This window comes from Capra hircus, chromosome 12 (genome assembly GCF_001704415.2).
Source record: "Capra hircus breed San Clemente chromosome 12, ASM170441v1, whole genome shotgun sequence".
NCBI classification, from domain to species: Eukaryota; Metazoa; Chordata; class Mammalia; order Artiodactyla; family Bovidae; genus Capra; species Capra hircus.
The window spans coordinates 31,442,245-31,456,019 of NC_030819.1; the positions used below are offsets into that span (position 1 = coordinate 31,442,245).

At 38.3% G+C, this 13,775-nt stretch overlaps 1 protein-coding gene across 1 annotated transcript in view; it reads right to left on the reverse strand.

Annotated features, from left to right (window-relative positions):
• NDFIP2 (Nedd4 family interacting protein 2) overlaps positions 1-13,775 on the reverse strand; it is a 73,752-nt gene that overhangs the window by 33,684 nt on the left and 26,293 nt on the right. The window contains exon 2 of the mRNA XM_005687689.3: positions 2,830-2,995. Coding sequence (XP_005687746.1) covers positions 2,830-2,995 — 166 coding nt within the window. The remainder of the gene's footprint in view (positions 1-2,829; positions 2,996-13,775) is intronic.

Genomic DNA, 13,775 nt, shown 5'->3' on the forward strand with positions numbered 1-13,775 from the left:
AAGCACCCTAGAGCCTGATCTTGCAGCGAGAGGCGACACGACAATGAGAAGCCCACACACCGCTCTGAAGAGCAGCCCCTGCTCACTGCAACTGGAGAAAACCCGCACGCAGCAATGAGGAGTCAGCACAGTCAAAAATAAGATAAATAAATATTTATGTAAAAACCTCGAACACTGGCATATATATTATCCAAGGTAATGAGATCCTTTACCTTAAAACTAGATGTGAAACACTGTAAAGCAATTATTCTCCAATTAAAAATATATATATGTAAGTTATTAAAAACTTTTAACCCCCACAATAGAAAAAATACCTCTGCCAATAACAGGTAAAAGTTGAGATGACGCATCTTTAATTTTCACTTGTCAATTTTACTTCCTTTTCTTCTCCCCTTTAAGGCAAAGGTTGGTTCTCAACCACAGAATGTTAAGTCTGGGGAGTTCCAACCCTAGCCCTCCTTCTTGGAAGTTGTGTAACCTCAAGCACATTGACTTAAGTCTTATGAAATTCTCCTTTCTCATCTATGAAGCCGACCCAGCGATGTATTACTTGCTATTATGGGATAAAATAGAACAGTATTCAAGAGGACTCTGTAAAAAGTGAAGCATTATATACAAATGTCACCTTTTATTACTGATGTTGCTCAGATCTATAAAAACAGTCATAAAGGGACCTACTGAAGAACATAATCTCCATAGAAAACAGGCGCTGTCCATACCAAAAATTCAACATTGACCAAAAAGCTAAAGAAAAATAGTATAATAGCTTTCATTAAGCAAAGACCCAAAATTCTAGAATTACTCAGTTCTTACTTTCCATTAGTCAGGGATGGCCTCTTAGCAGAGGTGAAAAAATTTAAACGACCAGGAATCACAAAGGAGATGGTGAGAATAACTGAACATCTAGGTGCCAGGCTTCACTTGTTTCACAGCTGAAATCTGCCTAACCTTTAAAAATATCATGGCATTGAAACATGTATACTATCATGTAAGAAACGAAGCACCAGTCTATGTTCGATACAAGATACAGAATGCTTGGGGCTGGTGCACAGGGATGATCCAGAGAGATGATATGGGGTGGGAGGTGGGAGGGGGATTCAGGATTGGGCGCTCATGGCGGATTCATGTCAATGTATGGCAAAATCAATACAGTATTGTTAAGTAAAATAAAGTAAAAATAAAATTAAAAAAAAATAATTATTATATATATGTTTAATGTTCAATTATATGTTTAATTATAAAATAAAAATGAGGAAATATTTGCAATAAAAAAATATCATGCTACTTTATCAAAACCACTATACATCATAGAAAAATGAGAAGCTTCTCAAGTCATTTTATGTTGCTTTCAAAAAATTTTGCTTTCAACTTTGCTTTCCAACAGTTTGCTTTTTCCAAACCAAAAAGACAGTACATAAAGTTACAGATCACATCAAAAAAGCTGCAAAAACACTAAAATATTAATGCATTCAAATCCAGGAAACACTGGAACATGATGACAAAAAGACCAAGCATATAGGGATGGATTAGCTTCAAGAAGAAATATGTTAATAAAATATTTCATGACAACAAAAACTGAAGGAGAAAAACCACATGATTTTATAATAGGATACCAAAAAGCTGACTCCCAGTTTCTGGCCTGCTAGAGCCATTTACTGAAATAGGGGAGACTGTCAAAGGAGCAGGCCTGGTCGCAAAGAGGCTGAGGCTGTATACAGCTGTGGTGGTTTTAAACCACAGTCTATTCTTTGAAACACTTCCCATGAAGAGGCAGAGACTAATTCTCCAATAATCCTGAAGAGAGACTAAACTGACTCACTTCTAACAACCTGCACTGTGACTTTTGAGGCAACGTAACCCATTCTATCTGGGTTTCCCTCAGAACACTTCTTCTTAGAAGTCAGCTTGCACTCAGAGAGGAGCCCAGACCACAAGATGAGGCCACCAGTAACTGTTCTGGCCAAAAGCCTCAGCTGAGACCCCAGTTTAAACCTGCCTCAACCAGTAAATAAATGTGTGAATAAGTAAGCCTGCAATTGCCTCTATCGAACAACAATCACAGGAGACTCTAGCAGAGAACTTCATCATGGAGCCAAGCTCACCCTCCAAATTCTGAGAATTGATAATATTGACTGTTATTTTACTCCATGAGGTTTGAGGTGGTCTGTTAAACAAATAGTAGCTACAACAGAGGGACATTCAGCAAAGGGACTTTCACTCTTAGCATCTTCCATCACAGAGTGATTAACTTAGCATTACTGGAAAATATAAATTGTGGCCAGAGAAACAGATGAGGGTATTCTTGAGAATGACCTGAAAGGATGAGATGAACAGTAGCAAGCGAGAATCACTGCCTTATATTCAAGAAATATTACCATGTGCAGGGGGGAACATTATGTACACCCTTCACCTCCATTCACATATGCAAACCACATTCCCACCCACGTTCATCATGAATAATACCTGGTTTTATGACTATACAAGTAAACACACACATGTATGGGTATGTTAATACATGCATGTCTGTAGGCATTATATGTGTGCATGAATCTATAGGTATGTATTATTTCTTCCAAAAGTTATATAGGTTAGTCCACTGGAAATGGATTCTAGCAAGCATAAGAAAGCTTGACAAGCTACAATTTTAAATTAATTTTTAAAATGTGAGACACATAAGGCACAGAGTAAATTATTTTATAAACTACCTTTAGAAAAATTTGTTTTAGAGAAGCCCATTAACAGACTTGATAATTATACAAAACCATACTGGTAAAAAAAAAAAAGTTATTAAAAACATTACTAGCAGTTCCCTACTAAGAGCAACAATACCTGAAGTTGTAGGTACTTCCACGGTAATACTACTGTAAGGAGGAGGAGAAGAGTCAGTCTCATGTCCAGATGCTGAAGAAGCAGCCTGCATGGTGTGTGGTGCTGAGTTTGAAGTAGATGGCTGCTCTACAGCAGACGATTCTGAATTATCCTCTTCATTGTGAAGCTGAGAGAACAAAGGAAAATGAAGACATTAATGTAAAGCACATTTTTTTTTTAATTTTTAAAGACTATTTCAGGCAAAGAATCGTTTTTATTTTTCTTTTCTAGCTAAAAACAAGCTAAAATAGCATTTAAAAAGATGAATAAAATTTTTGAGAGACATAATCAGTCATTAAGTTTAGAATTTTTATAATTTATAAGAAGAATAAAGGTCAAATTTTTAGGAATTTATAGGAAAAAAAGGTAATGATAAACAGATTCAAGTTCGCTCAATCCTGCAATACATATTGTCTACCACATATTAATCACTGTATACAGCAAAGAAAAGTAAAACTCCTAATACAACCATACCATATCTATTATACTGGTATCTTATATAAAATGAATTAATGAAATATAATAACAATTTATAAACATTCTAAAAATGTGGAATACTCTGAAGTTCTCCTAAGTTCCAAAAGAATTACTTATAAAGCAAAATAAGTCACTGTGCATATAAAACTTTGAAAACTATTCTTCATTACAACCAATTTACTGCAAGTTCAATAACATTAGATAATATACTGAGATCTCTATGGTTTAACTCATTTAATCCTCACAACCAACAAGAGACTGTTAGACTATTATCCCCATTTGACAGGCTAAAAGAAAAAAGAGAAAAAAAAACAAACCAACCAAACCAAAACCACCTTGGACATGAAGACTTAGAGTAATTTGCCAAACATCACAATAGGTAGGAAGGCTAAGCCATGAATCAAATCCAAGCAATGTGGCTGCACACCTCCTGCTTTATAGTAAAAAAAAAACAAAGCTTGTCAAGAGAATAAATCTGCATGCTGTGATATAATGCATTTTTAATTTTAGAACATGAAAATTATTACTCCACTTTTTATAAGCTTCACTAAACTTACTTTCTCTGTACCTTAGTGACTCCACATGTAAATTCTAAATGAAACAAAAATCCTCACAGAACTGTAAAATAATATTTAAAAATCAACTAGCATAATGCCAAACACACAAAAGGCATTTAGCAAATACTAGTTCTACCCTTCTTCTCATTTAATATACTTTATTTTATAAACTCAAAAACAGAAATTATGCAGTGCTTCAGTCTAATAAGTAGTCACTAAAGAATTTTTTTTAATATGTGAAGTAAAACAGGTCAATTTGCTTCACTGCTGTTTGGATGTGTCTTGGGGTAAGAGATTACACTAGCAAAACACTTTTTAAAGTTCATAAATGTATTATAATTTTTAACAAAACAAATCAACCTAAAATCATCTCAAAAAGACAACCTTTTTCATAACACTGTGGAAAAACGTCGCCTGTCATTCCAGCAAGCAATGAAGGTTGCCCACCATCAAGCTACCAACAAACACAGCCAACCACATTCACTGTACCCTGAGAGGAACTCAGGATGGTGAAAGAGAGGATACAGGCCCTGGATAGTTAAGAAGCACATAAGAAGAATAATTTCAATAAGCCCAGACTTTAATATCTTCTGCACTAAGGGCCTCCCAGGTGGCACAGTGGTAAAGAATCCACCTGCCAATGCAGGAGACACAGGAGGGACTGGTTCAATCCCTGGGTCAGGAAGATCCCCTGGAGGAGGAAATAGCAACCCACTCCAGTATTCTTGCCTGGAAAATCTCATGGAGGGAAGAGCCTGGCAGATTACAGTCCATGCAATCACAAAGAATCGGCCATAAGTGAGCAACTGAGCACATGTGCACACATAGCTGCTGCCGCTGCTACTAAGTCGCTTCAGTCGTGTCCAACTCTGTGCGACCCCACAGATGGCAGCCTACCAGGCTCCCCCATCCCTGGGATTCTCCAGGCAAGAACACTGGAGTGGGTTGCCATTTCCTTCTCCAGTGCATGAAAGTGAAAAGTGAAAGTGAAGTCACTCAGTCGTAGAAAAGAACTAAAATCATTAACTTTTAACTTCAGACGTCTGTTTTTTGTGATTAACAGTATTCTTTTCATGTTCTACTATTCCCCTGGCCTTCCCCCAGAAAAAAACTCCTACGAATCCTGGCTTCTCCCTAACCTCTTCAGAACAGTTCCTCAGACCTACCTGAGAGGTTGTCTCCTGGGCTACAGTCCTCACTAAGGTCCCCAAATAAAACATAACTTGCAACTTTTAGGTTATGTGTTTTTCTTCCGTTGACAGCATCAAAATTTATGTAACAAAATTCATTCGCAGAAAGTGAATTCAAATAAACACAAAGTCAACTCTATGAGCTTTTACATTTATTTACTTGCAGGGCTTTTCTAAGTAGGCACTAAATGAGCAACCTCTTGACTAGCAACACTCTGCTCTAGGGTCATGAAGCATATTCTATGTTTCCCATTACAAGGCACTCAGGAGAGCTCCCAATGCATTCAGTCACCTTTGACCACATTTTTAAGAGCAAAAATGTCACATGAACAAGTCAAGTCAAACAAAGTACAGATACATACTTAGAAATAGCTTATATATAGTAATTTAGCCTAATGAGTATATTTAGTATATGTAGAAGTTAGTGTTACTAAACAAATAATTGGAGAAGGCAATGGCACCCCACTCCAGTACTCTTGCCTGGAAAATCCCATGGACCGAGGAGCCTGGAAGGCTGCAGTCCATGGGGTTGCTAAGAGTCAGACATGACTGAGCGACTTCACTTTCCCTTTTCCTTTCATGCACTGGAGAAGGAAATGGCAACCCACTCCAGTGTTCTTGCCTGCAGAATCCCAGGGATGGGGGAGCCTGGTGGGCTGCCATCTATGGGGCTGCACAGAGTCAGACACAACTGAAGCAACTTAGCAGTAACAGTTGCAAACAAATAATAGTGAAGGTGTCTAAATAAAAAAAAAAGGGGGAAATCATTTTCCATATCTACTATTAATATTGCAAATGGAGATGAACTGTACTAAAAAGAAAACCCTGTATGACAAACAGCTCTGCCCTAATTCCTCACAGGAAACACCCCTACCACATCGAATATGCTCCCCAGAATGACCAACTCTCTTCTTCAACCTATCAAAACACATTCACATAACTACAATAAAAACAGTTACTACAGACATTTTTACATATGATCTCAGAAATAAAGTTTTGGAACTTACACAACACACCAATTAATTTCAACCGCCCTACTAACACCTTCAGTTTCATTTTTACAAAATTATAGTATACAGTGAACAGTTGCTCTGTGTCAACAGTAAAACCCAATAATTCAGTCAACAGTGTCTGTCCACTGCGGCACAGAACTTCCAACTCACTTTAAATGTAACACTGTAATTTTTTATATATCTTTGGTGTCTCTACAGATTAACCTATAATGTGATAAAACAAACTTATTTTTAAGGCGGGACAAGAAAAATTTTAGCATAAACATTTTTCTGCCGTTTTGAGTCACCACCCCTTCCCTTCTACTTACTGTGCATTGTACATTCACTATTGACTAGACTGGATCCCCTTAGAAGACAAAGGAATACCTGCTCACCCCCAAAATGCAATTTCCATCTGGTGCCAGCAAGGTAACTCCTCAGGAGGTAACACTGCTTTCTTGGTCCTGTAAGGAGTCACAGTGACCCCACTACCTACCTACCTTGTTGGACTATGTAAAGCGTCAATATGTTGTTTAGTCACTAAGTCATGTCCAACTCTTTCAAGATCCCATGGACTGTTGCCTGCCAGGCTCCTCTGTCTGTGCGATTTTCCAGACAAGAATACCAGAGTGGGTTGCCATTTCCTCTTCCTCCAGGGGATCTTCCCAACCCAGTTACTTTGATGTATAACTTTCTGTCGCAAAAACTTACACATTTGTGCTTTTACTTTTAACAGCAATCAGAACTTTCTGAAAGACTGTCTCCTGCGTTACAATCCTCAGATTGGCTCCAAGAAGAATCTCCACTCCTTCCTCAGATGGACTACTGTTTAATTTTTTTGACATCTGACTGCCTTTCCTCTAAATTCACACAAGGGTTCAAACTAAGCAATACGTTTATCAAATTAGACAATGCCATTTGTAGAAATTTTTCCCTAATCATGCTGTTATGCTGTTCAATGGTTCTATTTTACATTCTGTATCAACTTCCTAAACAGCAGACAAAGAGGGGAAGAGTGGAATGGGACCCACATATACACAGTAATGAACCAGGCTCTGTGTCTCATCCATACATCACCTCAAACGTTATCCTCCTAGCTTGTCCTATTTATGGGCCTCCTGGGGGGGGGGGGGAAGGGCAATAGCACATGAAAATTAAAGTATCTTTAACCCAGTGACCAGAGTGATGAAAAGCTGTACAGGAAAACACAATTTTTTAGTCTGAAGGATATATCTGTAGCTAGTTATTATACATATACATTAAGTATTTTTAATGATGAGAAAACTGTAAGCATTATGATTAGCTAGCTGGAGGTCTAGCCTTCCTGTGTATAAACTACTGTTTCTTTAACTAGAATTGGCATGCCTCCTACACATATTCCTTGATTCTATCTTAAGGTGATAAAACACTGAGATAATAACTGGAAAGTCTGCTTTTGAAAAGCTAGAGATCTCACTGAAAGTTTTCTAAACATACGAAGATAACAATTATGGATGTGCTGTAAAATGTTGTTTAGTGAACTCTACCCAATACCAGGGCCTGGTGGGTTAGTCAGCAGCATGGTCTTTTCTTTTTTTTCTCTAGCACAGAAACTGAATTACAGGGAAGAACTCTAAGACTGCAGGGCAGGGGGGTAAGGGGGGACTTTTTTTTTTTTTTTTAATTTCTAAGGAGCTAATATATTTTGTATACTGCCATATACTGACTACGTTTAGTACCAGAGGGCAAAAGCTGGAAAGAAGAGTTAGTAGTTCCAAGGAGACAAACTTTAGCTCAATTTAAAATTTTTTAGTTAGTACCTTTTAATTTTTAGAATACTAGCTTTTCTGTGGGGCAACAAATCCTTTCATGCAGATTTTGAATGACTATCTGGCAAGACTTGTATAACGAGGACGACCATATAGCTGTTTTCCCCAGGACACTTCATGCCTGTTGCACTAGGGCCCCACTCATTCTAGACTTTTCTTCACCTCTTTCATTCTCAAAAGAAATAGCAGGGTCAGTCAACCAACATCTAATGGGATTCTTATCCTTCATACAAAAGTAGGAGATGATAAGGGTTTCTTCCAGCCCTAACATAACAAGACTCTAGACAAAAAACTCTGGTAATCTGTCAGCCAATGTTGCCTTACCCAACACCGGATTTAGAGAAGCAAACAGATAAGGGCTACAATAAAATCAATCTGTAGCTGTAGAGTCAAACTACTGAGTTTAGTCACCCAAGAAGAAAGTAAGCTGCTGTATCTATCCTCCTACAGGTAAGGTAATAGCCGGTGCTAAGAAATTTCTACAAACAACCCAAGTGTTAGAACCAGTAGCTCAGAGGACAGTCACACAAAACACAGATGTTTAGCAAATGGAACTAGATTTTCATACCAATAAAAGTGAATTTCAGCAGTCTTCCTCATGCACACATATACCATTAAACAAATTAACAGAATCTTAAGTTTATTTCCCCACCAAATTTTTTCCACTAAACTTCTGCAATGTCTGCATACCTTTCCGTTAATGAGAGAGTCTATAATAAAGCAGTGATCAAGAAATGATACAAATGATTAGAATAGAGTACATACCCAACAAGTGAATATTAATGGGAAAATATGCCTAATTTTTAGCTTCTTCTTTTGAAAATACAAAAGTTTGGTTCCAGTTTTCTATTTCATAATATAATACAGGCATATTTCTGCTGGTCAAAACCTTTCTTGCTCATACGAGAGAATACCATTATTTCATGGTGCTCCACAAATAACACCATGGGCTTCAGAGTCTCCATGACCTGAAGGAGTCTGCGAAACAAATGTTTAAAGCCAAGGATCAAAAGATATTTTATCAAGACACAATTGTCTTTTAAATAAACAGGGCTTTTATTTTATTTGTAAACTGCTACTGTCTGCTCATGATATGTCAACTGAAAGAAAGGTATAAAAAATTATGTACAGTATAACTGAATTTTTTAAATAAAAAGAAACACAACATCACAAGTCAACTGTATATCAACAAAATATTGTTAAAAGCTATTTCCTACAAACCTCCCCTCCCCCTAAAGAAGAGAAAAAGATTATCTGTGCAATATATATAGGCAATCAAGATTTCTAGAAAGATACAGAAGAAACTACAAAGAGCTACAGGCAGGGAAGAAATTTCATCATCCTCTACTATTTGACTTTTCACCCTAAACATAAATTAATTTGAATTTTTACATGTTTAGTAAGTAAAACCAAAATGCAAAAATCCTCTAATTTCTGGTTTGGCATGTCTCAGAAGCAACGTTAAGGTAAACACGATATCCTAGGATAAAAAAGCTTTTTCCACATAAAATACCATCATAATATTATAATAGTTCTCCTTTTGGTTTATGTATGTACAATCTTCTGCTGAAAATGACACAATCTGAAACTGTAACCACAGAAAAAATATATTTGAAGAACGAATGAGAAACTGTATCTGTTCTTTGAAAAGAAAAAAGAGAGGCATAATTAACAGCAAGAGAGTGACTAAAGAATACAAGGCTAATTTTATACCGCCACACTGGGCAGTTCTGGGCTGCCGACCTAAGTATCCACTCATTAAATTCACTTCTCAAAATTAAGCCTAATCACATACTACAAAGGGGTTCTACATTAGTCGCTCAGTTGTGTCCAACTCTGTGACCCTACAGACTATAGCCTGCCAGGCTCCTCTGTCCTTCGGATTTCTTTTCAGGCAAGAATACTGGACTAGATTGCCATTTTCCTCCTCCAGGGGATCTTCCCGACCCAGGGATCGAACCAGCATCTCCTGTGTCTCCTCAATTGCAGGCAGATCCTTGACCTGCTGAGCCATCAGCGAAGGCCAAATAGGGGCTCTAGGCTCTGTTAAATAACACACATACTGCACTGCCTAGTTGACTTTTACACACTGTTCAGATCTTAGCTTAAAATCGAGTTCACAAGAAAATCTTTCCTACCTCTCAAAAGTAGATGAGGACTCTAACACAATCTTTTAAGCCAGCTTTTTCACTCTCCTCTTTTACCTTCATCAAGAGGTTCTTTAGTCCTCTTCACTTTCTGCCATTAGGGTGATGTCATCTGTATATCTGAAGTTACTGATATATCTCCCGGCAATCTTGATTCCAGCTTGTGATTCAAAAAACTAAGATTATGGGATCCGGTCCTATCACTTCATGGCAAATAGATGGGGAAAAACGAAACAGTGACAGACTTCATTTTCTTGGGCTCCAAAATCACTGCAGATGGTGACTACAGCCATGAAACTGCAAGACATTTGCTTCTTGGAAGAAAAGCTATGATAAAAGTAGGCAGCATATTAAAGAACAGAGACATCACTTTGCTGACAAAGGTCAGTATAGTCAAAGCTGTGGTTTTTCCAGTAGTCATGTATGGATGCAAGAGTTGGACCATAAAGAAGGCTGAGCACCAAAGAGTTGATGCTTGTGAATTGTGCTGGAGAAGACTCTTGAGAATCCCTTGGACTGCAAGATCAAACCAGTCAATCTTAAAGGAAATCAGTCCCAAATGTTCATTGGAAGGACTGATGCTGAAGCTGAAACTCCAAAGCTTTGGCCTCCTTTTGGCCATGTGAAGAGCCGACTCATTGGAAAAGACCCTGATGCTGGGAAATACTGAAGGCAGGAGGAGAAGGGGATGACAGAGGATGAGATGGCTGCATGGCATCACTGACTCAATGGACATGAGTTTGAACAAACTCTGGAGATGGTGAAGGACAAGGAAGTCTGGCATGCTGCAGACCATGAGGTCGCAGAGCTGGACATGACTTCCAACTGAACAACAACAAAACAACACAATCTTAAAGCACCCTGTTCTTCTCAGCTCTCATCACAATAGAAAGTATTTATGTAATCATTCACTTATAGTCTGTTTTCCCAGATAAAGTCAGAGCTCTACAAAACTGGATGTTATGTCTGTCTTGCTGAACACTATGAAACTAAGCTCCAAAGTATTTGGAATCAGCCTTGGTTAAAATGAAAAGAAAATGCAATGTAAGTCACTCGGCACAACAGTATAAAATGCAAAGACTGGAGAAATAACCTTGCTATAACCCAAGTACTCTGAAGTCTCTGAGAGAGTGAAGTCACTCAGTCATGTCCAACTCTGCGACCCCATAGACTGTAGCCTGCCAGGCTCCTCTTTCCATAGGATTTTGCAGGCAAGAATACTGGAGTGGGTTGTCATTTCCTTCTCCAGAGGATTTTCTTGACCCAGGAATTGAACCCAGGTCTCCCACACTGCAGGCAGACTCTTTACCATCTGAGCCACCAGGGAAGCTAAAATCCAGGCTGCAATCGTAGGCTCAGGAACTGATCCTGAAGTCTCTAATAGCTAGTTATTGCATTAGGAAGTTAAAGGAGAAAGAGTATATTTACATCCCAAAGACCTCGAAGGAACAAAGAAACCAAACAGATGGGATAAAGATCTTATATAAATTTCTATTTTTAAAAGAATTTAGGCTCCCGTTAAATTCCTTTTTATATGCTAAAACTGAAACCTAAATATGCTAGATTCTAAGATTATTCTCTTTGAATACAAAATGCTCTATATACTACACTCATTATTTGTGTTCGTAATCCTTTAATTAATGGGTCTGTAGCCTGCCAGGCTCTTCAGTCCAAGGAATTCTCCAGGCAAGAATATTGGAGACAGCAGTCATTCCCTTCTCCAGGGAATCTTCGTAACCCAGGGATAAATCCCTGGTTTCCAGCATTGCAGGCAGATTCTTCACCATCTGAGCCACCAGGGAAGTTCAAATGACAAGTACCTGACTTTATTCTTAAATGTTTATGTCAACAGAAAAATAGTTTTCTCAAAATTCTATTTGGCTTTCTCAGACCTTACCTAAGAAAACATGTATTTACAAATCTGCCCTATAATTATGCCTCTTTAGCAACAGATAGATATGATCTTAACACAGATTATCAACAGATTATCATAGACCAAGGGTGAAAAAGAGAGAAAAGACAAAAAGAAAAAAGAAAAAAATCTGTGTACCAACTGGACTGGTAGCTTCTCATACTTTGTTACATCTAAAGTTGCCTGTCTACATAGCACTGCTGCCTCTCAGCCTTCATGTACCTTCTCAGTCTCCCCATAATCTCTCAATCTAGCTCACATTAACTCAGCATGAAAAGACCACAAATGTCTATATATTTCATCACAGGAAGATGGTAGTTTCAGCCCTGCCTGCCATGGTTTTGTACCAAAATATGTGTTATATAACATAAAATATGTTTAAGTTGACTTTAAAAAAAAAAACACCTCATTTTTCAAACCTGGTCGCTAACTTGGGTTTTTGTCTCTCTACAATTCAAGCAGCATTTTGAGGTATACTTATTAATGACTATGCTGTGGTCTTAAGCAATTAGGTTATCTATGGCAGACATGGGACTGTCCCCCTAAAATCCTGTCCATCATTCTTTCATTACAGATACCTTACAATACCTTGGGTGAGGCTGAAGCCACCATATTCCAAGACTATACTCGGAGACTCTACATCAGTCAGGGTACATCAACTCCTTGGGCACAGCAACTGTTTCCCAACCAACCTCGCCCTCCTCCTGGGCAGAGTGCCTGGGTCAAAGGTGGGCAATAAAATAAGCAAAGATTATCCACTTAGAGAACACAGAAAACTGCTGTGGAAATAATAATACAGAGCAATTTCAGGCTTTACGATTCCCTTAAGTAGTTTGAGGACCATAATTTAGAAACTCCAATGGAGAAAGTAGTGCTACACATATTTTATAAGCAGGAGAAATTTTTAATGATGATGTTTAAACTTATAAATCTATTCAAATTCGGAGCTTTCAAAATAGCTCCAAGCTTTGATTTTTACAAGCTAACATATCAGTATTTGTAAAGAAATGAATGTGGCCTGCCATTTCAGTTCTACAAGGATCAAACCATTAGCTACTGTGGTGGCCCAAGGGCCGTGTACTCTGAGGGGAATTCAGGATGGTGAAAGATGAGGAACTTTCTGTGCTTTGGATGTATAGCCCTCAGACAGTGAAGATACACATCTAAGAAAACATTTCAAATGATCTCAGATTCTTATGTCTTCCTATCCACAGAAAAGTACTAAAATCACTCACTTCAGATGTCTGATTTTGTGATGAGTTCAGTTCAGTTCAGTTCAGTCGCTCAGTCGCGCCTGACTCTTTGCGACCCCATGAATCACAGCACGCCAGGCCTCCCTGTCCCTCACCAACTCCCAGAGTTCACTCAGACTCACGTCCATTGAGTCAGTGATGCCATCCAGCCATCTCATCCTCTGTTGTCCCCTTCTCCTCCTGCCCCCAATCCCTCCCAGCATCAGTCTTTTCCAATGAGTCAACTCTTCAGTAATCTTTTTATGCTTCACTATAGCGTCTTTTAATTTCATGGCTGCAGTCACCAACTACAGTGATTTGGGGAAACAACAGAATGGGAAAGACTAGAGATCTCTTTAAGAAAATCAGAGATACCAAAGGAACATTTCACGCAAAGATGGGCTCGATAAAGGACAGAAATGGTCTGGACCTAACAGAAGCAGAAGATATTAAGAAGAGGTGGCAAGAATACTCAGAAGAACTGTACAAAAAAGATCTTCACGACCCAGATAATCATGATGATGTGATCACTAATCTAGAGCCAGACATCTTGGAATGTGAAGTCAAGTGGGCCTTAGAAAGCATCACTACA